Source organism: Leguminivora glycinivorella, chromosome 14 (assembly GCF_023078275.1).
Source record: "Leguminivora glycinivorella isolate SPB_JAAS2020 chromosome 14, LegGlyc_1.1, whole genome shotgun sequence".
Classification (NCBI taxonomy): domain Eukaryota; kingdom Metazoa; phylum Arthropoda; class Insecta; order Lepidoptera; family Tortricidae; genus Leguminivora; species Leguminivora glycinivorella.
Genome location: NC_062984.1, coordinates 11,538,135 through 11,566,037, shown reverse-complemented (window position 1 = coordinate 11,566,037; position 27,903 = coordinate 11,538,135). Strand labels below are relative to the sequence as shown.

The 27,903-nt window shown below is 36.6% G+C and overlaps 1 protein-coding gene across 3 annotated transcripts; it reads left to right on the top strand.

The window, feature by feature from the left end:
• The first annotated feature begins 30 nt into the window (after nt 1-30).
• LOC125233636 (globin-like) lies at nt 31-27,884 on the top strand. 3 transcript variants are annotated; one of them, XM_048139703.1, is made up of 4 exons: nt 31-179; nt 20,755-20,915; nt 24,844-25,069; nt 27,256-27,884. In XM_048139703.1, the coding sequence occupies exons 2-4, from the start codon at nt 20,761-20,763 to the stop codon at nt 27,388-27,390; spliced, it is 516 nt and encodes a 171-aa protein (XP_047995660.1). In that variant the 5' UTR covers nt 31-179; nt 20,755-20,760; the 3' UTR covers nt 27,391-27,884. The 3 variants fall into 3 exon arrangements, with proteins under 3 accessions (XP_047995660.1, XP_047995661.1, XP_047995658.1); XM_048139704.1 differs by lacking the exon at nt 31-179 and adding an exon at nt 18,409-18,423; XM_048139701.1 differs by lacking the exon at nt 31-179 and adding an exon at nt 18,837-18,983.
• The last annotated feature ends 19 nt before the right edge of the window (nt 27,885-27,903 follow it).

Sequence of the window (27,903 nt, the reverse complement as noted above, 5' to 3'; positions counted from 1 at the left end):
TTAAAGTGGCGAGGCGATAGTACGGAGGGCGGGCGGCTGTAGTGAACAGCTGAGCTCAGTCTCGAACCACCCGCAGGCTGAAACGCGCGCGCCTTGGCCCCGAGCAGCGCGCCAAAAAACACAAACGTTGTCGTTGAAAAAAGCGCGCCAAATTTTCTATCGGCTCTGTGCTACCTATCGTAAGTATTTTATTCTTCCCGCGAGTTATGCTATCGTGTTTGTTTATGATTTGAAGTGCATTTCGCTGGAGATTTATGAAACAGTGACACGGTTCCGGCTTGATATGTAGTGTGAACTTGACCTTGTACACCTGAAACATAAACAAAAGACAGTATTCCTATACGATCATGAATACAAGTGTTGATAAAATACTCTTGATAAACATCATACCTAATCTACTTACTATTCTACATGATGTGCGTAGACTGCTAATAAATTAAATATTTAAAAAATCGTCGTCAACGTCGTCGCGTGGCAATTTACTTCTGAGTGAGAGTTGGAAATAATTAAATTATCATATTCATAACATTGTGCCGTACGCTGAGTGGCACCTGAATATATTAGGTATATTCTCTACCTACGTGTATATCCTGTAACCAGCGGCCCACAATACAAGGAAAAATTTAAGTAAAAATAATAACATACATCACATATTATTTATAGCAAACCGAACTGGTAGGACGTAGGACCTTATAATATATTGAGTTGGTAAGAAAGTAATGAGCGAATCATAACCAATATTGTAATTTTTATTTAATTTATTATTTTAATCATTTATCAAAAATATAACGGCCTTCGTTATCTACTACTTGTCTCCATCGTTCTGGTAAAGAATGAATAGCATCGGCGAAGAAGTTCTTAGGCTTAGATTCAAAAAACTCAGCTATGTACTGTCGTAGATGGGCTTGATCATCGAACTTTTTTTCATACAAGGCATTGCTTAGCGATCTGAACAATGCGTAATCCGTAGGTGTCAAGTCTGGAGAGTACGGTGGATGAGGTATCACTTTCCAACCTAGCTCCAATAGCTTTAGCCGAGTCACTTTTGCAATGTGTGGGCGAGCATTGTCGTGTAAGAAAAAAACTTTAGCACGCTGTGGACGATTCTGACAGATTTTTTGGTTTAAATTTTCAAGCTGATTACAGTATACTGATGCGGTAACAGTCATTCCACTTGGTAGGAGTTCCCAGTGAATAATACCATGAATATCCCACCAAACGGACAGCATAACTTTTTTCAGGTGAGGCTCTGTTTTTGGTGCCTCTATTCCTTTTTCGTTTGGAGCTAGCCACTGACGTTTGCGTGTGTGATTTATATATAAGACCCATTTTTCATCTCCAGTGATAAGATGGTCCAACCAGTTGAATGTGCGGCGAAAAGACAGAAGTTGTATGCAGATATCGGCACGCCGGTTTAGTTGATCTCTATCAAGTTCGTGCGGTATCCAAACACTGTATTTGTAGTTTTTTCCTAACTCGTGTAAATGTGTTTCTATGGTGACATGAGAGCAGCCTAACTCGGTAGCAAGAGTACGACTCGTTAGCCTCGGATCTCCTTCAATTAAGGTTTTTAATTTGGCTACATCAATCTTCACCGGTCGACCAGACTTAGGTTGATCTGATAATGAAAAGTCGCCACTACGAAACCGCTGGAACCATCGTTTCGCCGTGGCCTCAGACACAACTTCAGAAGCAACACGCTGACATATATTACGCACTGCTTGGGCGGCTGAATGGCCAGACTGAAATTCATATAGTAAGCAATGCCTTACATGCACTTTTAATTCGTCCATTTTCTTCCTTATATTAGCTCGGCGACAGCTAGTGAATGACTGACGAGAAACTGTGCGACTCGCCCTTTATATACTTTCGACCATAGAAGATTCTAGAACTCTCTCAAAAATTTTATGTGGAATTCAATCGATCGCTCATTACTTTCTTACCAACCCAATACTAAACAAATCAATCTGTTATTTATACCTTACCTAATCATAATCGTTTTCAAGATAATATGGATAATCTTCGATTCAACTTCAACCAACTGTTGGTTTTTCTTCTATCCAAGAACACACTACACACACTACAAGTCCCGGTCCCTTTTAACTTCAACTTAAGAAACACCAGTTTTTTTAATTTTAATCATGTTTAATTTCCTGCTTCCGAAATATAGAATATTTAGGTAAATAAATAAATAGATAAATAAATAAATATTAGGGACACCTTACACAGATCAACTTAGCCCCAAACTAAGCAAAGCTTGTAATATGGATGCTAAGCGACTCTATACATACTTAAATAGATAAATACATACTTATATACATAGGAAAACATCCATGACTCAGGAACAAATATCTGTGCTCATCACACAAATAAATGCCCTTACCGGGATTCGAACCCAGGACCGCGGCTTAGCAGGCAGGGTCACTACCGACTGAGCCAGACCGGTCGTCAAAATTTAGGTACTTATATGTTATTCAAAATGTGAAATTTTGAGCGTTGCGAGGGTTTCAAGGTACTGCTTAGGTTAAACAAATGTTGCCAGCGAGTGAAACACATATTTTTCATCACATCAACGCGAGGGAAATATCAACTGTAGGTAATTAATGATACCAATTTATTTAACATTTATGATTCAAACTCATAATTCAAACGTCAATTCTACCTGCCAGCTTTGAACATCAAGTAAAAATTTGTATGAAATTACTTACTTTACATTTTTACATACATATTTATAATTTAAGTTAGTTTTAGTTTATTATTTAGTATGTTTTAGTGTACTTATCATTAGACTTATATTAAACATTAAATTAATTATTTAATTAATTAATTAATATTTTCTATGAAAGTAATTTAATTTGTTCTTAGAGTAGACTTATATTGACCGGGATATAGACCGTGATTACCTTTTTGATTTTTGTCGAGCTCCCGATATTTCGACGCAGTTGCATGCATCATGATCACGGAAAACAAAACTCGTACTTATCATTATCAATTACCAAAATAAAAAATATCTTTACATTCTTGTGGATAACATTATATAGTTCGACGTTCACTACCTGATATTCTTGGTATTTTTTATACATACGGCAACTTATAACACCTGACGCAAAAGAAGCAAATACAGCAATTGGAAGAAAACCGGCACTTTTCTTCTATTCTTTTTTTATATAGTGGCGTGGGTTTATTTTGAAGGTGTTTCAATAAATGACTCTAACCACAATGGAATTAAAGACACCAGCTAACTTATCACATCAGTCCACTCGAGCAGAATAAACTCATTAAAGTTATTTGCTTTAACACTTAGTGCACGTGCTATGCGTGAGCACACAAACAGCTTGTCATTCACTATAACGCGTGCCTTTATCATATTTTAATACCATCAAAGGTTAGATTTGTCAAATTTTCGCGTCAATATGAATGACACGATCTATATCGTCGAACGCCAGTCCTTATCGGCGGTCGAACTCTATACAAGAAGCTATTAATTAAAATGGACAGATAAGGAGCTACTAAAAAAGATTGAGTGGAATCAATTGGGTAATAAAATGTAAGTTCATTCATACAGGCGTTGTTATGTGTTTTTTCCATTTTAATTCATAGTTACTTGAGTTGTTCAGCTGTCGAAGTCAGAGGAACTTCTGTAGTTGGAATGAATATTTTTTTACATGTGGGTCATTCTCTCGGTTTGAACAAGAAAAACAGTAAATTACCTAGTCAGAAGCGAGCCTAGAACGCCAATGTACCTCTAATATAGCTTATCGCGTCGGTCGCACCTTCTTTGTGAATGTGAAAAGGACACACCGACCTAACCGACCCGATAGCACATTAGCGTGCTAGGCCCGCAGGAGTTGTACTTAGTTTGCATACCCGAGGTTGCTGCTACAATTTTAAGACTCATGAAATAAATTAGTTTTACTCAGAATAGTTTACACGCGTACAAACTAGTCTAAAATTGTAATCACTTAAGTCTTAAGGTGCAGTAGTTATAGCTCAGCAGACAGTGGAGTTTTGAAAAGTTGTAGCGCTGTTTTGGATCAGAATAATTGGTTGCCAAAAATTTGCAATATAGATGTTATCTCTAGGGACTTTTGCGATTTGAATTCTGTTTTTGACTTTTATTTGATAGAAGAAATTCAGGTATAAAAATTTATGGGCTAGGTACCCATAAAAGTGCATAAAACCTAAAAATTACCTATGTAAAACGTTAAAATGAGCCATAAGAGTGTTACTATTACTTTTTAGGGTTCCGTACCAAAAAGGAATAAACTTATGGTGTCGCTCTGTCCGTCTGTCTGTCTGTCACATTACTGAATATCTCGAGATCTACTTATGCGATCGCTTTGAAATTTGGAATATTTATGAACATCGTGAACCTCTACAAATTGAAAGTATTGTTTTTTTTATTTATCTTTTAATCAACTTATAATCTTACCCTAATCAGAGCAGTCACTTATAATGTGAATATATAATATCCTCCTTGCGTTATCCCGGCATTTTCCACGGCTCATGGGAGCCTGGGGTCCGCTTTGACAACTAATCCCAAGATTTGGCGTAGGCACTAGGTTTACGAAAGCGACTGAGCTTCCAACCAGAACTAAGCCTTATTGGAATAGTAGGTATAATCCGGTTTCCTCACAATGTTTCCCTTCACTGAAAAGCGACTGGCAGACATTAAATGACATTTCGCACATAAGTTCAGAAAAACTCATTGGTATGAGCCCGTTCGAACCCGCGACCTCCGGTGAATATAAGTAATAAATTTTTTTAATAAAATAATAATCATATCCGGCCCTGCATACATACCCATATATTGAACTCGTTTACGCTCAGTGAGGGAAGAATAAGGTGCATTAGGGTAATTTCGAATAACAGAAATGCTCGGATAATTTCGTAAGGGGAATCTTAATATGATGGAAATAATGTTGATAGTTATGTGACTTTCGAAATTAGACGACTTTTGAAATTACCCCAATGCACCTACTAAAAATAAACCTACAGGGCCTTAAAACGCCGAATATATCCGTAGTTAATTATCATAAACGTTTACTCCGGTTCGTTTGACAAACTTCGTTGGAAATAGGCCAAGCCGTAAATTCGTAAATCTGGACGGTTTGAGCGACATTTTATGGAGTATTTATAGTTTTATTGTTTGTTTTAAGTTTTGGATACGATTTGTAGCCGCAAGTTTGTAAAATACCTAAGCGTGGGTTTTTAAAACTTCTAAATAGAGTATTTACTCTCCTGTTACCTTCAAAGAATTCAGAACATGTTTGACTTTCTTTACAAACTTCTTCTACATTTACATTTCAAGCGTATTGCAGAATAGATATTCCTATTGGTTTCTTCATAGTTAACAAATTAAAACTAGGTGTTTTTTCTCCAATAATGGACGGCAGTTCTCCAGTAATGGATCCCCCATTATGGACAGTGAAATAAGTTTAAAATTTTACTTTTAAAGCCAACTGATACTCAATGAGTAAATTTTATATACCCCAAATAAAATTAGTTTGGGTTATTTTAACATAGGATTGTTTTTTGTCAATTTTGGTTTCGTAAATTGTCCCTTGTCCATCATAGGAGATACGCAGTTTTCCGGTTCCAGTTATGGACACTCGCAAAATAACACTGTTTCTTTATATATTTGGAGCAACAAACTAGTATGTTTTATACCTTATCTCATGCTTACTGCAGTAAGTTAACACTTTAAGTTTACACCGAGTATTATTTTTATTTTATTTTATACATGAACTCAACTCTCTTAGCAACATTACTAAGAATCCGTCCTGATATTTTTTTCAGTAAACTGATGACTTATCTTGCCGCCAAATCCTTCAGAAATATCCGAATCAAGTAAATGAAATTTTAAAATTAAGCAGCTCTATGACTCTTGTTTATGGTACAATGCCGTCAGTTTTTAGAAACTAATTTTAGATACTTATTTTTAAGGATTGTGTTTTTTTGTCCATAATGGCATCACCGTCCATTATAGGGTATTTTACGTTAGGCTACGTTTTGTCTCTTTCTAACCCCTCACTTCCCTAAAATGGGGGTGAAAGTTTGTATGGAGCATTCCGCAATTTTCGAATTTAGCGCGAGCGAAGCCGCGGGCAAAAGCTAGTTAGTTATAAGTATTTCAATTCCTACTTTAGTCGGGTATTAATACATATAATTAAACAATAACAAATGACTGTTATGCAACGACTTATATGACTGAATATAATATTCTGTTTGAATAAGTAATGTATTTAAATATATGTTATTTCCTTTTGCATGTTGGTTCAGCCATTATTGTTTCTCTGGCCCTGTTAATCATAAATGACATAAAGTCTAAACATAGGTATTACCAAGGACCATTTAATACTAGACTAATATAGCCCATACAAAAAAGCGTACCCCTGAAAAAAGCTTAGTTTTTGCTTTAAAACTAGATGGCGTTGTTTCGTAACCCGGGAGTGGAAAAAAACATATTTTCACACATATTTTTACTTGTTTTTATATTATACTATGAATAACTATCAAAAAACTTTATTTTAATATCAAAATATTGGCTCAAAACACAATTTTTACAAATTATATTTTTTGGTCGGCCTCGACGTAGTTGTGATCGCTTCGCTGGCTAAGTTTGTTCGCATGTTGTCTAATTATTGCCAAATAAAATGACTAGATGACGTTGGTGGACTAGGAAAATGTCACATCCGTTTCGTTGTTCATTAATATAATATACTTAGTGATAATAAACCTATATGTTGAGCTCAAATACGTTCAACAAAACGCAATCATTGTGCCAACAGATGTGACATCTGACATCCATGTCACATCACAAATGTCATTGTATGATTTATTGAATATTCATAATATATTATGGATATTAAATATTTTAGAATCGCAGCAGCAATGCGAGTAGAGATACAGAATTAATAACATGTATGACCAATGACCTCATACATAAAATTACCAGTTTAGGTGAGAGAAGGCGAATCCAATTTGTAAACATTAAATCTGCTAAGGAAAAGAATCTTTCCGATTTTCAACGGGACACGGCTGAAGGGGCGAGCTGGTTTCGACTGCGCCCATGCATCTCAATTGTCCAGAAAGTTCATTCGAAGATCATTTTGCTTATAATAATCTGAGTAATCATAGTGAATGGTTTGACAGTATTTCAGCTAACATGTAGAGAGACTTGCTAGCTTCGTCGGTCAGGCTTCGTCGGTCAGGCTTCGTCTTGGACACAACGCGGATAATTAGGCCTCGAGGTGTGGCACTTTGGATTACGTTTTTATAATAAATTAATGATAGTTTGTATTGTTTTGGTAATATATTTTCTACTCGTATACTACTCGTTTGGTACTCGTATAAACATAAACTGAGATAATAAATGAATAAAAGGAAATAATTAGTGAAACTCTGACATAAGTAATAATTAATGAGACTAAATGCGTTTTCACATTATCCGATCCGATATCGGATGTAGGACTGATACCCCATACATTACAGGCGCTATCTTGGATTTTTTCAGTTAAATCCTTCCGACATCCGATATCGGATCGGATAATGTGAAAACGGACTAAGACAATAGATACCTTGTTAGTGTTATATACCTATGCCTATGTATATCCCACCAAAAACATTCTGTAAAAAAAACCGTCTCGATGGAGCTGCTTGTTTATCTCTAAAAAGTAATGAAATCTACATAAAGTTCCTTACTGCGATTTCTTTATTATTATAGTTAACTAGCCTTTGCCCGCGGCTTCGCTCGCGTTAAATTCGAAAATCTCTCCTCAAACTTCCATCCTCCATTCTAAGGAAGTGGGGGGATATAAAAAGAGACAAAAAGTAGCCTATGTCACTTTCCATCCCTTCAACTATCTCCACTTAAAAAATCACGTCAATACGTCGCTCCGTTTTGCCGTGAAAGATGGACAAACAAACAGACACACACACTTTCCCATTTATAATATGAGTATGGATGTTGTGTGACTTGGCCGTTGAAGTGTAGCGGTGCTGGTGACAGATTGGTGCAATGGTGTCATGGAGCACCTGGTTATAAACTTCTTTATACCCTTGTGTATAAAGAAGTTTATAAGTTTCATATTCGATGGTCCGAGCTAAGATTCGTAAAGCCATGAAGCCGAGCTGGTAATCATTGTCGCTAAACGCCGATCGAAACGCAGTCTGAAGTGGGTGATAAACGTACGATACGAGCAGGCCCCGTAGCCGAATGGCATTTCTCCGACGCCAAACGAAAGCGATACGCCGCTGGCTCTGTCGCGCCAATACGCAAGCGCGATAGAGATAGATATCTACTAGCGCTTCGTTTCGTGAGCGTTTCGTGAGCGATTGTGCCATTCGGCTAGCCACCCAGGTATGCGTACTTATGGCTCGACGACCTTTTTCGATTGTGTGTCACCGTAAGTACGCGTAAAAACCGCTGCCCATAGTAGTCGACCATCCAACGCGTACTTGCTCGTACGCCTATCACCCACTTGACGTCGCGCCAACACTTTATGGAAAAAGCGGGTTTTCGACAACTACCAATAAGATTTTAGACATTCAAAAATCTTCAATAATACTCAACTGTTAGGTCGCACTCGTTCAAATATAGGATAGGATTGGTATGAGCGAGACGGTCAGGAGATTGATTGTCAACATGATATCTATCAAAAACAGCGTTCGAAATGGCCTCATTAAAATCTAAATTTTAAATATATTGAAAGTAATATTACTAATCATTGACGTCACGCTCAAAATGAAAGAGATAGAAAATTTGACAGTATGGTACTCTTTTGCATGATTGTCATAATTCAAAATAAGAACGATGGCTTGCGTTGTAAACAGGGACTGAAACATGACACGGGCCCCTAGCGTCATCTATATACTTTTCACTGTATCACTTGTAATGCCGTTGAACTACCGCGTGCGTATTTAAAAAAAAAACGACATTTTTATTCAAATGACACTCTTAGTGACATCTAGCGACGTAGATTTACGGCTGCCAACGGGGTACGGTATTTAGTATGGACTCTGCTGGTCCTTTATAATCGTCCTTGGTATTACTAAAGCTGAAACTGGATAATAAATTGTTATATAATTGAATAAGTAAGGAAATAAGTTCTGTGCTCTCTATTATTTTAAAACTTTCTTATAAATATGCTATCTTTCAGTCATACTTATTTGTAAAAATGAAGTTCAAACCAGTGTAATAGCAAAAAATTAACAAATTACACACTAAAATTCCAAAATACCAATCGTCGTTTTGCAAGTAACGAAAGAAAATGAAGAAAAGAGAAAAAAAAAGAAAGAAAGAAACAAATAATATTTTATTTGCACACACACACAATACATCAACATAAACAGTACAGTAAGAACAAACAACAAAAAATAAATAGACTATCGTGTGTCAGCAAAAAGGATCAAGCTCAGCATTCTGCTCCAGCGGCTGCAGCGCTGATTTTCAGCTTGCTCCTTGTTGGTGACCACTGACCACCACTGGTACTATTTGGTGTGTTGTGTGTATGTGACACACAACACACCAAATAGTACCAAATAGTTAAAACAGAATAAAAACGGATTCGCCACAATCTCAAGCACAAAATAAAATAAGAAACTAATTAGGCACAGCTATGTGTAGGTTCATGTGGTGCAAATGTATGGCACTAGTGCGAGAGAACTAGTTTATGTACCTGTATCGAAACGACAAACTTACAAAGGGCCATAATATGTAATAATCTGGCACTAATGTATCCGGTGCATATCGTACCTAGATCTAATATTTGAAATTTGTAGGCATCGCAGTATTTATCGCACGGTACGACGTCAGACTCGTTCGACATAAACTCATATTCATCAATTTCATCATATCTGTCACGATAGCAGTGCACTCTGGTTCGATTCCAGCCGTGGCCCACTGGCCGTGGGCTACTAGATGCCTTAGACACTTTTTCCTAGTATATTTCATTTATTTAAGTTTGAAGTAAAACGATGCGTAAAGTCTTTACCTCTAAAAGCTAACGTACGTAAAACGTACCTCCATCGCTTCAAAGTCACCCCCTATGACCTATGCCCATGCGACCAAACCACTCCACAATCCATAGATCATCTCCTCAGATATTGCCCTAAATTTATGAACCCACGTCTCGCCCACGAAATCGTCTGTCAAAATGTCAAAATTGATCCTTATAACCTTTTGGAAATCATTACAAAAAACTCGACTCATTCTGTAAATTTATCACTTATATAGTTAATAAACTCAAAAAATTAACGGTACATAACTCATTATCATTCATTTATTCATCATTTTCATCATTAAATTACTTCACAAATTTCATTATTACACGCAGATTTTTATATGTGCCTACGGGAAAAATACTGATTAATTGAATTCAGCCGCCCGTATCATTCGCGGGGACTGGAATCGGAAATTACAGATTAAAAAAAACCTCTAAAAGCTCCTTTAACAAATAGAAATAAACATCACACAGCGCATACCATAAAGACATGCTCTTATTACAAGCGACATAAAATACAGCACTCCAATAAAACGCATATGAATGATAACAGGCGGTGAAATAACTCGTGACGATAACGTCAAATTGAGCACAAAGGATAGTTCCTCTCACTAGTTCAAAAGGTTACTTGATACCGTTTGAGAGTTATAATATATTATAGCTCATTCAATAATAGAATACCTACAATGCGTGATTGAGATGGGTCAGATTCTTCTATTGTGTCATAATGTCACATATGTGGTAAGGAATATTGTTGCTTTAAAATAGAGTTGACATTTTCAACTATATTGTATTTCTATATTGTACTATTTTTATTGTGTTTCTTTCTCAAGATTTTCTTAAAACCTCACGTCAGGATTATTTTTCTTTTGTTTTGAATTTTCTACGCCTTGATAAGAACGAAAGAAAGCTATCAGTTGTAGTGGGTATTCATTCACTGCTATGATTTAGCTATTATTCATAGACATTATATTTAATTTTTCCCGTAATCCAATGGGGAATTAAGTATTTCTATTTTTTGATCCCATACATGCTTTTGATTCGAGATAGGAATGGAATCGATTGGCACCAAATAAAGTTTACCTAAAACCTTTTACTCGCAGCCTTTTTTTAAATCTGTAAACGCCAAGTCTATTAATTTGAAATCGAAGAAAGGTCTTCTAAGACCATTAATTCTTTTAGCTGCCCTAATTGACCCGCTACCAAAAACACCCTATATTAAACAACAGTTACAAAGTCATCCCATGACATACATAGGTAACATGCTGTCCAATGGAAATGTCCAAATTATGAAACAACATTTAATTTTACAACTAAACTGGAACGGTGGCTAATTTAGCTGTGTCCCTATCAATTTACTTGCCTCGTGAGTACAATATTGCTACCATGAGTTTTCTAGTTTCACGTCACGATAAACGTTCATTCATTGTATGGAGAATGTGAACAGTGCCCCCAAACTGTAACTTGATCGAACCAAAATACTACGTTTACTATGTACGTGTAAGGGCCGGTTGCATCAAACCTTCTGTCACCGTTAAAGCGTTAGTTAAATTTTATTGCATGGGAAGTTCCATAGACGTCTGCTGCGTGACGATGATGTGTCTGTCAAATGTGGTTGATGCAACTAGCCCTAAAACGTGCTTATGTAATTATTGTCATCCCATCATTGTGACACATTTAAAATTAAAAGATTCTACCAAAAAGAAAAAATACTCTCATGACTCACATAAAAATTCGATATGTAGGTACATATTTGTGTCACAAATAAAAATGTTACTAGAATAACAAAGAAGAATGGGCATGTTGTCCCATGAATGTTCATTTAATTTTGGCTGCCGCATGACAGGCTTAGCCTAGTGTGGGGCCACAGGACAAATGTACTTAATTGTAGTTATTTCTTGTAAATTGTAGGGCCTCTACGTGTTGGCTTCGGCCCCGCGCACCGCACGCCTCCCAAAGGTCCGGAATACCATCCGTGATGGGAAAGACATACAACTATTCTTATTCTTACATTCTTATTCTTACAACAATTGATTTTCACTGTGGATAGGATGCAACTTTCTCGTCCATTCTCGAAGATTTAGAGAGCCTTTTACCAGTTGGTGTACCTAGTGAAAAAACTCACGGTAGCCACACTGACGTATATAATTATTTAAATTGTCCATACGTAGGCGAAACTTGTAATTACACTACACGAAGTTAATTGGTAGAAAAGTGGGATCCCTGTGGATTGCTTTGATCAATTGTGTCAACTTTTGAGCGTAGGGTGCATTGGGGTAATTTCGAAGCACAGAAGTGCTCGGGTAATTTCGAAAGGGGAATCTTGATGTGATGGAAATAATGGGTGATTTTTATGTGACTTTCGAAATTACCCCAATGCACCCTACCTCAAAAATAACTATTGAATTATTTCGTATTGAAGATTTTTAGTGACTGCCATTTTCATTCGACAGGAATGTGTATAAAGGGGGGTTCAGGGGACTCAACGTCTTCCCCCGTTTAGGCTCTACCATTTCGTAAAATCCTTTGCGTCGCTGAAACTCGCTGACTCTCTCTCTCTCTGGACGTGATTCTTCAAATTGCACTTGGTAGGTATTCAAATTTTCACCAGCCGCCACTGGTACCTATAGAAAAAAAATCAAAATCTGTTATTATTGCTTCATCGCAATAACATCATATGACTGGTTTATTTATAAATTTGGCAACATAAACTGCTAAGTTTATTTTATTTTAGGTTATCGCTATTATTTACATAACAACTACCGCGTTCATTAGGTACATTATGTATATTAGGTAAATAATGTTGAGTGCATTTTTTACATATCTGTATTACGAGTAGATAGATAATGATTATTTAATTTGAAAACAAGTGGACATATTCAGAAATAGCACGCTATTATTTACTTATTGCAATAATTTATCTTGATTTTATTTAACACGCGTGCCACGAGTGTTGGACACATTTGGCACTCTAGTTAATTATGTAAAATACGAAAAATATTTTGTAGAGTCGAAATTTCGATCAACTTTTACTTTTAAGCCGAATTTTTTAAAAAAATGTAGCATACCGCTGAAATGAGAATTTATGAAACGGATACTTTGAAATAAAAGTAAGCTCAGTGCAATATCTTAAATTTTGTTACAACATGTAACTGAAAAAAAAAACATGGTCAATCATCAATCAGGACCCCAGGCTCTTGAGCCGTGGCAATGATAACTGAAAAAAAAACATATTTATATGTATAGGTATAAAGTTCTATAAAGTCTTATCCTAAGTAGCATAATCACAAAAAAATAATACCTATGCGCTTTCTCTAAAGTTAAATAAAACTTAATAAAGGTTTTAGGAAATACACCCCGACGTTTCGAATCCTTCACGACGTTTGCCAAGAACTCTCGTCACCCGTTGACCAAGCACTCATCATTATACAAGAATAGAGGGATATAAACCGTTTTCATAGTGAGTAGACATAGACTGTCATGAGTAACTATCGCGCTTACCGGAGACAAATTATTGTCAGTAAAGGTTTTAGTTCAGTAAAAAAAAAAACTTAAAAAACTTAGAACAAACAGTCTCTTGAAAATCGAAAAAGTGGTCTTCCATTAGAGCTTCATTTTCATTTAGGTTAGGGGTAGATGTACCTGAATGCCTTGCGCGGCGAGGTCAGCGCTATCTATGTATTTACCTTGGCTATTTGCAGGGTGACCCCAAGGGCACTGCCTTCGTACCACGTCTTATGGCTAAATGTACCGCACACCTACACTACCTAACTATCAGTAATCAGTACTTTAATAGTTACAAAGGTTTACATGTGCTACGTTTCACTACGCAACAGCTTTAAACCCTGTAAGGGCACTGCTTTCACCAATTCACACAAGCTCATAATATTAATTTAAATAATCAAAACGGAATCAATAATGTAACCTTTTTAATTTAAGTGGTCAATAATAGACTAACTACTAGACTGATATCGAATTTTGCACAATAAATGATTGTCTTCTGTAGTATATGACATATAAAAAAATAGTACAGTACGTGTATCGTACGACGTTTCTCAGTACAGATGAGCCTCCGAAGTTTCGACCTGGCATATAATGAACCACTTCTCGCACTAGTGCGTAAAAAAAACGCCATCTGTACTGAAAACAATATTTATAAATTTTGGCAATTAAAAGTGTATGATGACTACGTATTTTTGATTAAAAATGTGTGTAATTTATTTATTTATTTTGGCCACCGAAAACGCTGTCAGCGATGTAGTGACGTCATCGAATTCGAACCTTACTGCATGTCAACACAATCATGATTGTTTTCGCCTGATACGTAAAGTAAAAGAACACTTTAAAAATATTTTTAGTTGTTTTTAAGTCATAATAAAATATGTTAGGTAGACAGACTTTAAAAAAGGGTCAAGTAGCCTATTTCATACATGGCAGCGGCACCCATGCAGGCCCATGCTCCGCGCATTATGTTCAGGGGAGGCGCCAAATTCGTATTTTCTTTTGATTGTTGCTCCCCCTCCCCTCTCTAAAGTCGAGTCACCAATTAGTCGGTGTCGATATATTTCACAGTTAAATATGTTTTTGAAGAAAAGTCTCAAATTCACCTTAAGTCAATTGATTTGCTGCGATACACCTACCTCGAACGAATCAATGTACACCTTCTATAAAGTCTTATCGATTTTCAGCAAATTGCATTTACTACAAATGCACGATAGTGGAGTGCAATCAAATTACTTAGTTTAGGTACCTACTCTGCATGTTAAAGAGTACAAAGTAAGAACGCAGGAATAATATACATGCAGTCTCAGCTTCAAGTATATGATTACTAATAGAGTTAGTTAAATGTAAAAAGTCCATCAAAATTCAAAATATTTTTGAATGAGCGCTACGCTACCGCGTTTAAATAATTAGATTTTTTAAATCTGTTTTTCTGAACTTGCATCTACAGTGGCGCTAACTAGGGCTAGTTTCTTTGCTAAAATTTCTTGTCTATTTTATTTAAATGAAATATACAGCAGCAAAAGTGAATCTCTGAAATCTTAAGAGTCACGGTTAATTTCATTAGACTTATATTGCCCGTGATCTTGATGCATGCAACTGCGTCAAAATAGCGGGTCCTCAATAAAAATCAAGGTAATCACGGTATATATCCCGGTCAATATAAGTCCTCTGAAATCTTTTCAATTTTCTAACTACCTATTTATTCCGGCCATTCCAACTCTCCAGATGCCATATAACGAAGACATAAAACTCTCAATTAATTGACCGATGATCGACCAATTGCGTTAAACGAGCGGTCCAACCCCGCATAATGCAATTATTGGGGTTCAGAGCCTGTAGCCAAGCGGGAATCGTTGACGCTCCGTGGCGAACGATGCGCAACGGATTCTGTCACACCAATACGGAAGAGCGATAGGGAGAGATAACCATTATAGGATACGGTGCGTCAACGATTGTACTATTAGCTAGAGGGCCAGGCGTGAGCGCGAGGTCGCCGCAAACTCCAATTTAATTAGTGGCCCGTGCCGCGCTGTCAACCGAGGAGACAAACATACGAAACCGCCCGGAGGCCCGGACATAATGAATGTCACTAAGGCCTTTTCCACACTCGTTTTGTTAAGTTTCTAACTAACGCTATAGTGTTGCTGCGCTGTGGCGCTAATTTTGCGTCGAGTAGCGGCCATAGAGCCGACGGGACACCGACAGCCGGTAGATACAGTTTTTTAAATATCTACTCAAAAGCTAATTGGAGGATCTGTATTGGTCCTGATCATGATATTCCGCATCTACTCTATATCCGTAAATGAATACGACTGGGGGTCCGTTGCATCCAGCCGTGTATCTCCGATAAAACGATTAGGTACAAAGCATTTGCAAAAAATATTGTAGGACCTTACCTTTTTGCTAACAAATCCATAAGGCACTCACGTAGATTTTTGCTTCTGCTCACATAGATTTATTTCACTTAGTCTAAGGATTAACAATGTAAACACGAGTAAGTAAATCGTACCTGCTAAGAAATTAGGTCTCAAGTAAATATTAGTTCAGTGTGTTTGCTTCGAGCATGTGATGCCGAGTTACAGCTCAAATATTATATCAGCGATAAGTTTCAGCGAATACTGTTTACCGAGAAAGGTATACATTAATGTGACCACACGTACTTTTTTGTGATGATAATGCGATCAAGTGCTCAATAGGGTTGCCACTTGGGGCACTTGGTTACCTGTCGAACAGTTATGCGGAAAGTGCAGACCACCAAACCAAACCAAAGACATATGTAACTCCGTATAGACAGTTAAAGTCTAAGAAAAAAACGTACCTCAAAACCATACAAAAAAAGGTACGGTGGCCTAGATGGCGATACACCCTTGGGAGACGCTCGGCTAGATGGCTCTGATATTAATATTTGACATTTTAACACATATCAAGCTAAGAAGCTGGGCCAAATTGTCAAAACTGAGGCTCAAAAGTTTTAGTGTGATTACACATTTTACTTTGACAGTAAACTCTCTATAATACTCGATCCTCTTTGACCAAAACAAATTGACAAATTTTTCGAATCCAACCAATACTGTCAACGAAAGATCACATTTTAGAAAAAGTGGAGTTGAAGGACATACTTTAGAAGGGTGTCCCTCTACATTCCTAAGAACGTTTGTTCTATAATATTATCACTTGGCCTAACCGTTTTGGCCTAATGGGCATGTAACCTAATAATCAATTAGCATAACATCATACTTGGCATAGTGTAATGGATGGCCTAATCTTTATTTGTCCTATTTATTTTTACTATATTACTTTAAAGGCCTTATTTAATTTGCAATAAAATTTATGATCATAAAAACTTTTGATCTATACTAATATTATTCCATAATTCTTTTCGCCTCGTATGTATTAGCACAGTATAATAAAGAGTACTATCGTACAGTATGGCCACTCCCGCCCCCCGCTGAAAGTGCCGCCCTCCCCCTCTCGGTTGCCTCACAGTTACCGCCTGTCAAAAACGCGAACAGTCAACCTGTCATATTTCACTCATACAAGCATAGTACGCGTTCACCTACACGAGCTTAGACTGTGTGCTAGGAACGCGCCTCTTTCATATATTTGATCGCCAGTGTCCGAGGTGTGGTATTAGCCTAATCTATAATGCGCATAATAATGATTGGCCACATATTCATTATTCTAAAACATGTCAGGCTCATAATGTCTGATATGTGGCATAACTAACTAATATTTTGTGTGCTGAATTGTTGCCTGCCCGAATATAACCAGTATAATACTACCTAATTGTTGTTGTTGTGTGTTTGTTGCCACAAAAGTGGGTTAGGTTAGGTTAGAACTGTAACCATTAAAGAAAAAACTGGCTGCAAGAAAAGTGGGTTAGGTTAGGTTAGAACTGCGACAACCACAAAATCGGCTTTTTGGCACAAAATTTGGTTAGTTTATAACTGTGACCATTAAAGAAACGATTTGTTGCAATAAAAGTCGGTTAGGTTAGGTAGAACTGTGACCATTAAAGAAACGACTTGTCAGAAAAATGGGTTAGGTTAGGTTAGAACTGTAGCCATCAAAGAAACGACTTGTCAGAAAAGTGGGTTAGGTTAGGTTAGAACTTTTTGCAAGAAAAATGGGTTAGTATAATATAATATCAGTTGAAATCGCTATAGGAGTAAAAGTTATTAGGCCATACAATGCATTAGGGAGAAAAAGGATTATGACAATGAATAGTTATGAAAAACTGTATTAGTATAACTAATGAGTATGACAATTAACATTAGAACACGAAATTTTAGGACATTTAAATTTCATCCAAAACTGAATAGGGTAACCACAATTAGGCCATATCATCGTTAGGCCAACTGATCATTATACCAAAGAGTTTTAGGCGAAACAAAAATAGAATAAAAAACTTTAGGAATCTAGACATACATCCACTTTAGAATACTAAACCTTGATGCGAAGGACATGCCTGTACCACCCTATAAGACCTGTATGAGTATCATATTTATAAAATACCGTAATTTAGCCATAAAAGATAGGACTCCTTAACTCAAAAAATCTTTATTAGTTAAGATTAGTAGTTAAGAAAAAACATGTTATTTGTAATTATTTATAGAAATAAACAGTTTAATTTTTTTTTATCAATAAAGTATCTGAATAATTAACTAATTAACTATTCTAACAACGTATGCCGCACGAAATCTTCTTAATTTATTAAATTAAACCCATTGGACTAACTAGGTATGTTATGTAGGTACCGATAAAAATTCTTAATAACTCCTGTATAGCGAAGATACAGCCCTAATTAAGTGTATACCTATAATACTAATAAATATTTACACGTATAACATATAAAAGAAATGTATGACTAGTATTGTTTAGTGTCATCTCCGTCATTTGACAGGTCATTGCGAAGGTAAGTAATAAAGGCAATTATTTTTTTATTCTAAAAGTTTTTCCGTCCTAAAGTTATTATTGTTTGTTGCCTTCATTACAGAGGCCCCGGATTTAATAAACGTAAATTATATGGTATATTTAATGTTATCCAACATATTACGGTTTCGTTGTTTAAAATTTAATTTTCGAAGTCCCATTCGTAGCAAAAACAGTAGTAAGTATATCTATGTTTTGTATTATGTAAATATATAGTTACTTAGTCTGTAAAATTCCTAGTATACTTACGTATGACTAAAGAATAAACAACGGGACACCTGCCTGTGTATTTTACACCAACATTGCATTCACAGTGTCACTCAAACGTTTTCCTATTTATTTTGTCCCGTGATACAAGTGATAAAGCTGTTTTGTGAACACTGTCAGTTAAATGTTGGATTTTCATGCCTCAGTCTAAATTGGCGGATACCAGGAGAAGGCTGCAAGATGTTACTTTGTGTGTATTTATCGTCAATATTTTTTCTTTTAACGGCACTTGTTGTTTTAAAAAGACTGAAGAGCGGGCAAAAGTTTAGAGCAAAGGTAGTTTAATTATTTATATTGTTTATTTTTTGCAAGTAATATTTTTTAATCTTATGTTTAAATTTTATTACATTATCTAATACTACTTTACGAATAAAAATAGTAGGGATGTAACAAGATATAGGTACATTTATTTTTACAACTAGCAGTTTTGAACCAAATTTTATAATTTAAATAATTAATGTGCACTTGCTTTGATGTCAGTGGGTCATAAGAAAAGGCTACTTGACCCTTTTTTAAAGTTTATTTTATACATATTATTTATTATTGTCCAATTAACCGAAAAAAAATACTAGGTACCATATTTTATTACGACTTGAAAACCACAAAAAAACATTTATAAAGTTTACTTTAACTTAATTAGGCAAAAACATCATTAGCCATGTTAATCTATAGATTGTCTGCGCATGACGTAAATGGAATTGAGCACAAAATGTTCTGACATTTAAGTTATGAGGCATAAAGTTCATCATGTCAGTGATTGACTCGGCATGAAGTTAAGTTAGGTTCTATGACTACACGTCTGACAGCGTTTTCGGTGGCCAAAGTTAAAATAAATATTACCTACACACATTTTTAATCGAAAATACATAGCCACCATACACTTTTAATATCCAAAATCTATAAAAATTGGTTTCTTGTGTCAAATACTACAGAAAATAATCATTTCTTGTGCCAAATTCGATAAGAGTCTAGTGGCCTAATGTTTTTTAGGTCGCTTAATTATTAGAATGTTACAATTTTCGATTGTAGAGTTCTACGGCGTAGCACATCTACGAAGTACTAAATATTTTTGTATTTTTCGTGAAATTCAATTAATGAATAAAGTACCAACAAATTAATTGCTAATTGAAATTGGGATTAAGAATAAAAAAATATATTTTCACGTTCCCACTTTTATTATTAAAGCATTCATTACATATTTTAAATATTGACTAAACGGTTTAACGCACTTTTATTATAAGGTTCGGGGGGGGGGGCAGTCTCGATTGGTGGAAAACTTCAATTAATATAAATATTTTCCATGTTTTTAGATTTATGTAGTTAATCAATGTGTGGGACACTTATGGCACGCGAGTTTAGTAGACATATATGACACTCTAAAATCAATCATCAAAAATCAATAATGTAAACTTTACAGAGTTTACAGTATTGACTTTCCATGCTTTGCTTTTTTGACGACCGGTTTGGCTCAGTCGGTAGTGACCCTGCCTGCTGAGCCGCGATCCTGGGTTCGAATCCCGGTAAGGGCATTTATTTGTGTGATGAGCACAGCTATTTGTTCCTGAGTCATCGACGTTTTCTACGTATAGTTATAAGTATTTATATATATCGTTGTCTGAGTACCCACAACACAAGCCTTCTTGAGCTTACCGTGGGGCTCAGTCAATCTGTGTAAGAATATCCTATAATATTTAATTATTTATTTATTTATGCTTTACATTGTTCGATTAGTTGAAATAAACTGCCAGTCGTGCGTGTAGGTACTGAGTGTAATGTAACTGCCGCGAGCACTCAGGTCATGGCCTGACTGAATCAACCACCTTGATTCGGAACATGTCACCAATAGCCATATAATAAAAGTGAGTTAAACCGTTTTATCAAAATATAATTATCATAGTCGTTATTATGGACGTAAATATTTAGGCACCTAAATGTAGGCACGTGTAATTTTTAAGAATTTATTCTCAACATTATTCTAATATTTCTAATTTCTATTTAACTTCTAGTACTTTCAGCTGGCGTCAAAAATTTAACTTTGTTTTTACAGATAACAATGGGGGGCTGGTTAAGCTACATATGGTGGGGCGGGAACCCAGACGCGGTGAACGAGGTGTCAGGTCTCACGCGGCGAGAGGTGTACGCCGTGCAGCGGTCGTGGGCGCCGGTCTCTGCCAACTCCGTCGCTAATGGGACAGAACTCCTTAAGAGGTGAATATCTTTGGATACTATACCATAGATAACAATGGGGGGCTGGTTAAGCTACATATGGTGGGGCGGGAACCCAGACGCGGTGAACGAGGTGTCAGGTCTCACGCGGCGGGAGGTGTACGCCGTGCAGCGGTCGTGGGCGCCGGTCTCTGCCAACTCCGTCGCTAATGGAACAGAACTCCTTAAGAGTTGAATATCTTTGGATACTATACCATAGATAACAATAGGGGGCTGGTTGAGCTACATATGGTGGGGCGGGAACCCAGACGCGGTGAACGAGGTGTCAGGTCTCACGCGGCGGGAGGTGTACGCCGTGCAGCGGTCGTGGGCGCCGGTCTCTGCCAACTCCGTCGCTAATGGAACAGAACTCCTTAAGAGTTGAATATCTTTGGATACTATACCATAGATAACAATAGGGGGCTGGTTGAGCTACATATGGTGGGGCGGGAACCCAGACGCGGTGAACGAGGTGTCAGGTCTCACGCGGCGGGAGGTATACGCCGTGCAGCGGTCGTGGGCGCCGGTCTCTGCCAACTCCGTCGCTAATGGAACAGAACTCCTTAAGAGGTGAATATCTTTGGATACTATACCATAGATAACAATAGGGGGCTGGTTGAGCTACATATGGTGGGGCGGGAACCCAGACGCGGTGAACGAGGTGTCAGGTCTCACGCGGCGGGAGGTGTACGCCGTGCAGCGGTCGTGGGCGCCGGTCTCTGCCAACTCTGTCGCTAATGGAACAGAACTCCTTAAAAGGTATAACTTTGGATACTACACCGTGTATTATAAATAACATTGAGGGCACTGAAACTTAGTAGTTCATGTGCTCTGCCTACCCCTTTATGGGATACAGGCGTGATTATATGTATGTATGTATCTATTGGCTGGTTGAGCTTCATATAGTGAAGTTAGAGTGAAGTTGAGTCTCACGCGGCGTGAAAAGCTCGTGGCGACGACGAGACGGGCTCTGCAAACTCCGTGACTAATGGGACAGAGCTCCTCAAACATCGAAACTAAACCGTGTATTTAATAGGTGATGCGTTATCTTTATAAAAAAATATATGTAATAATAAAAAAATCGATCCATCTAGTGCAAATGAAAGACAAATCAAGCGGCAAGGAGAGATACGTCCGCATTGATGCAAGTGACAGATGTGGTAGATGCTGAATAGATACGTAGCTGCAATGTTAGTTTCTTACAAGTAGGCATATTCAATCTTTAGGGTTCGGTAAAAACATTACCCAAAGTAACATTTTTATTTGAAGAAACCGATGCAATTCATATCGTATTTAGGGCTTTCTGACGTAGATTTAAATTCGAATCGGCCCGTTTCTTGTTGTGTCAATGAACTTTTCTGCCGCTTTCAGATTACAGTATTTATTGCTTTAAATTGTAAGTGATATTTTCTGACAAAAAGGGTGTAGTCGCATGGAAAATAGCAGCTGTAAAATATTAAAGGAACAAATAGGCCATCAGCTGTCAAGCAATGGATTCGATCGAGTGGTTTAGTGCGAGTTTTACAGCCGGAGCAGTCGGCGCCGCGAGTGCTCGTAAAACTGAGCAGCCGTAAAATATACATGTTGCTGTTATTTTAGGTGGGATTACATTTTTTATTTCATATGCAATTATGCATGTGGTAATACAATTAATTAAGATAATTTTCATATAGCAAGCCTTTAATGGTAGATATACAAGTAGCTATAAATTAAAAGGGCGCTGTCAAACCACGGAATAAATAATAGTAACCAATACGTCCTTTAGAACCAAATTTTGTAAGCAGTTCAGGTTCATCAAATTGCCCCTATAATGCATGGCACTAGGTATCCCTTTCGATTATTAAAGGTTGACAGAAATAACGAAATTATTATAATTTCTAATTTATGGGCACGCAAGGAGAGGTAATATTGACATTATTGACTCTAATAATTGCTACGTAGCAATGCGAGGCGAACGTTGCCGGAATTGCCCGATCGGAAGTATCTAACCACTAGTGCACCTATATACTTACTTGTTTTCGAGCGAGTTCGTTGCGTACCTACTCGCCGCGAACCCGTTGCGCGCTCGCTACGAACACGTTACGCAGACGCCTAGCCTACAACTCATAGCGCTTTAAGCAAAGCAGAACACGCTACTGGGAGCTTCATTAAACTCCATTAGTATTCAGTTTGTTCGCGCATCGTTAAGCCGGAGCTGCTAATTGCAGTCCTCCTAATTAATTTATTGTCAAGTTTCATGGGTTATGTTCGGTACAGCGAGCACCTAATTGGAGGCTGTACTGGGCTTTCTCCTACTCGTCGACTTTAATCATAATCTATCAATTAGGACACCACAGACTAAACTATAAGTGCTGACTTTTCAGTGTTGGATAGTCTTTGACACTTAGTCAACAGAACTATAATATTCCATTACACTTCACTTAAGTTAACTGAAAAAAAATGTCTGCACCTGAAACACATTTTTTTTATCTATCGCGTTATCGACCAATCACAGTAGGTTATTACAAACAATTGGTTGCCAAGTAATTCGATGTTGATACAACGGTGAACGACGCCATCAACATTAATTTTAACTTGAGTGATGATATTTTTCGTCCATTGATGATGAAGATGATGACTCATAGAAAAAGTATTGTATGCAATAGTGATATAATTAAGCTTTTCACTCTCGTACATACATACATACATACATACAATCACGCCTGTTTCCCAGAGGGGTAGGCAGAGATCACGGATTTCCATTTACTACGATCCTGACAAACCACTTTCGCTTCACACACTTTCACTCTCGTATCGTACTATTAGGCCACTCAGCAAGCTTCGTGGCTTAAACATGGTACTCGACTGAAGAGCTTTGTATTATATTACGATTGTATAAAGTACTATTAATTGTGGCTACTGATAAGCTATGGGGCATTACTAGTACTATAAAATGGTATAAATAGGTAATGAAGAAAAATGTATTAGCATAATTAATTTCAAAAGTGTATTAGGTATCTACTGTTGGAAATATACAGCACCATCGTGATTGATTTGCGGATTAATAATGTTAGAATTACAGCATCCATAATATACGTAGGTGGATATACGTAGAAATCACATGTTAACTAATGTTATCATTCGGTTACAATTTACAAACAGAAACTTATTAATTTTGTGTACGTATTTCAACATGACACGGTGTGAATTTGTCTTCATATTTCCCTTTTTCCCCAGTGTAGAAAAGGTGAAACGGCACAAGATCTTTTAACCGAAAAACTTTTATTAGACAGTAAAAAAGTTGGTCAGCAGTGTTATTCTTTTAAAAATTGTGTAGAAATTTATACATATCTGCATTAGATAGAACATGTAACTTACAATGACTTTTTTCTACTTGTCGACTGTAATCTGTCAATTAGGACACCACTGACTAAACTATAAGTGCTAACTTTTCAGTGTTGATACTCTATGGCAGTTCCGACTCAATTATAATAAGCTCATTATAGTTGACTTTAATTAACTGTAATAATTTCAAAAATAGAACTTCATACAATTTCTATACTAATTTGCGATACCTGGCAAATTTTCCTGCATCTGAAACACATTTTTTTATCCGTCGCGTTATCGGCCAATCAGAGACGGTTATTACAAACAATTGGTTGCTAGGTAATTCGATGTTGATACAACGGTGAACGACTCTATTATCATTAATTTTAACTTGCATGAATGATGATATTTCCGTCCATTGATGATGAAGATGATGACTCGAAGAAAAAGTATTGTATACAATAGTGATATAATTAAGCTTTTCACTCTCGTACCGTACTATTAGGCCACTCAGCAAGCTTCGTGGACTAAACATGGTACTCGACTGAAAAGCTTTGTATTATATCACGATTGTATAAAATACTATTTTATTTAAATACACACAAATCCAAACTCTTTTTTACAGATTATTCCGTGCATACCCCGAAACGAAAGACTTCTTCAAAATGCTTCGCAACCAAACAGAAGAGGACTTCGCCAGCAACATCCAATTCAAGGCACACGTCATCAACCTGATGGCTGCACTCGACCAGGCTGTGGCAAACCTCAACCAGCCAGAGGTTGTTGCTGCTATGATGAGGAAACTCGGTGAATCTCATAAAAAACGACAGATTAAAGAGAGCCACTTTCATGTGAGTATATAAGAATTTTAAATTGTATTTTAGTGGTGTTGCTAGTACACAACAACTTCTCGAACAACATCCAGTTGAATGCACGCGTCATTAACCGGTTGAACCACCTGTAATACTGTGAACCAATAGCTGATGCATTTAATAAAATGAATAAAGGGTAGCTAATCTCGTGTGTGTGTGGATTGAGTGAGCACCTTCCGAAAATAAAAAAAAATATGCTGATCATTTAGTAAAAGTTCTAAAACAATTGTAAAACGAATCTCTGAATTTGTAAAAAGATAAATCAAAAGATACAGCCATTAACATGTGCTCACTCAGTTCTCACAAACTACCAACGAAAACAGTGAATATATTCATTTAACATATAATATTTATATACTAACATTTAGTAAAAAATAGGCCAACCTACCTCTATAAATATTAGATCACCTAGTGACGTATTTAATTTTTTACAAATAGTTTCTTATGCTCACTCAATCCTCACACTTTTGAAAAGCCGAATTTTGATGAAAAACATAAGATTTAGACCGCTATTATATGTGTATAGTTTAGTAAAAGTGAAATGGGAATTTGTAAAATACAAAACGAACCACTAACGTGTCAGGTTTTTTTATAATAAATTTTTGTAAGTGCTCACTCAGTCCACACGTTTTGAGAAAGTTAAAAATGTAAATATCTTACGATTTGTAGCACCTAAGACACTCGAAAGTACTTCAACATTTAGTAAAATTTTTTACTAAATATCCACCATCTAATATTTTATATTCGTTGTCTAGTTTTAAAGATATTCAGACATAACTTTTTTCATACAAATGTATCAAGTAGGGTGACCACACTATGTCGGCTCCTGATTTTCCCCACCTTCCCATTGTCATATTGAGATTGGGGAGTTTCGTTCAATTTTGATAATAGTTTATATTAAACTAATACCATATTAATTCTCCATCTGCAAACTGTTTTTAGGTTATGTTCTTGGCCTAGTGATGATGTGTATTGTGTAATTTTTATCGACGTCAGGATAATAACCCAAATATACGTCAGGATAATAAATCAAAATTGAACGAAACTCCCCATCTCAATATGACAATGGGAAGGTGGGGAAAATCAGGAGCCGACATAGTGTGGTCACCCTACTTGATACATTTGTATGAGAAAAGTTATGTCTGAATATCTTTAAAACCAGACAACGAATATAAAATATTAGATGGTGGATATTTAGTAAAAATTTTTACTAAATGTTGAAGTACTTTCGAGTGCCTTAGGTGCTACAAATCGTAAGATATTTACATTTTTAACTTTTTCAAAACGTGTGGACTGAGTGAGCACTTACAAAAATTTATTATAAAAAAACCTGACACGTTAGTGGTTCGTTTTGTATTTTACAAATTCCCATTTCACTTTTACTAAACTATACACATATAATAGCGGTCTAAATCTTATGTTTTTCATCAAAATTCGGCTTTTCAAAAGTGTGAGGATTGAGTGAGCATAAGAAACTATTTGTAAAAAATTAAATACGTCACTAGGTGATCTAATATTTATAGAGGTAGGTTGGCCTATTTTTTACTAAATGTTAGTATATAAATATTATATGTTAAATGAATATATTCACTGTTTTCGTTGGTAGTTTGTGAGAACTGAGTGAGCACATGTTAATGGCTGTATCTTTTGATTTATCTTTTTACAAATTCAGAGATTCGTTTTACAATTGTTTTAGAACTTTTACTAAATGATCAGCATATTTTTTTTTATTTTCGGAAGGTGCTCACTCAATCCACACACACACGCTAATCTCAACCAGACAGAGGCCATCGTTTTCATGATGAGAAGACGGCGAATACCGCAGTAGCCGAGTGGTGCAATAGTAAAGACGTTAGCCGCGTAAGCTGAAGACCCGAGTTCGATTCCCGCCTGAGCCGCCGGTGGACATAGTCACTTTTTCTTGGGTGTACGATTATGACATCTATTTCAGTTTATAAATTATTATCAGAACAAAATCCCACTTAAAAAACAACTGAAATTAGCCAGTTAACACTTTCGAAACCGGGCTCTACGCGGCGCTACGACATTTTCGCTACATACGGGGAAAGCCATGTAATCGGCTACGCTTCTACGAGCGGTGTACCCGACAGTCGGGTTCTTGGTAGCGAAAGTGTTAATATTAAGCTACATTATATATTTTCCAGGATCTAAAAGACGTAATAGTGAAGATGTTTATCGAAGTGCTGAAACTGGACGACGCTACTCTCGGTGCGTGGGGCAAGACCGTCGACTTCTGGTACAAGCACGTTTTCGAAACCCTCAACGCCGAGGCAAGATAACATGAGCTCAGCGGCTGAATTTGCTCTCAACGAACTGTGGCTTTTGGGTCATACTCATACCTACTGGAACTCAAAATGTCCGGTCTCGACAGTTAAAGACACGAGCTTGTTCTGTTTTGCGAAGATCATATAAGTACATAACATTTTCTAGATAGGTACCAAAAAGCGCTAATCAAAAGAACTTAAGACGCTACAGGAGCGAAAATGCTGAAATGGGAAGGAGCCCCCCTTTCAATTTGTGAATTTTAGTTAAATATACTAGTGTTATTAAACTTATTAACTAGATTTATAGAAAAAAAAATGTCCATTCAGAACAACTCAGTTAAAAGATATTGCGCAAAAATCTTCAAAATCGAGGCTCCGCTCACGACTATTTCCTCCTTCAAACCTTAATCAATCGTAACGAAATTTGATTATCTGAGTAACAATGAAATAATCTGTGTCGGACCGTTTAGTTTTTTTGGCTAATTGTGAAAAGTTTGAATACCACACCTCTTAACGTCTTCAAAAATA

Coding starts and splice junctions, on each gene's coding strand:
- LOC125233636 (XM_048139701.1), top strand. CDS start 18,888: ATGTTACTTTGTGTGTATTTATCGTCAATATTTTTTCTTTTAACGGCA. Junction 18,984..20,754: donor GGCAAAAGTTTAGAGCAAAG/GTAGTTTAATTA, acceptor TTGTTTTTACAG/ATAACAATGGGGGGCTGGTT. Junction 20,916..24,843: donor GGGACAGAACTCCTTAAGAG/GTGAATATCTTT, acceptor TCTTTTTTACAG/ATTATTCCGTGCATACCCCG.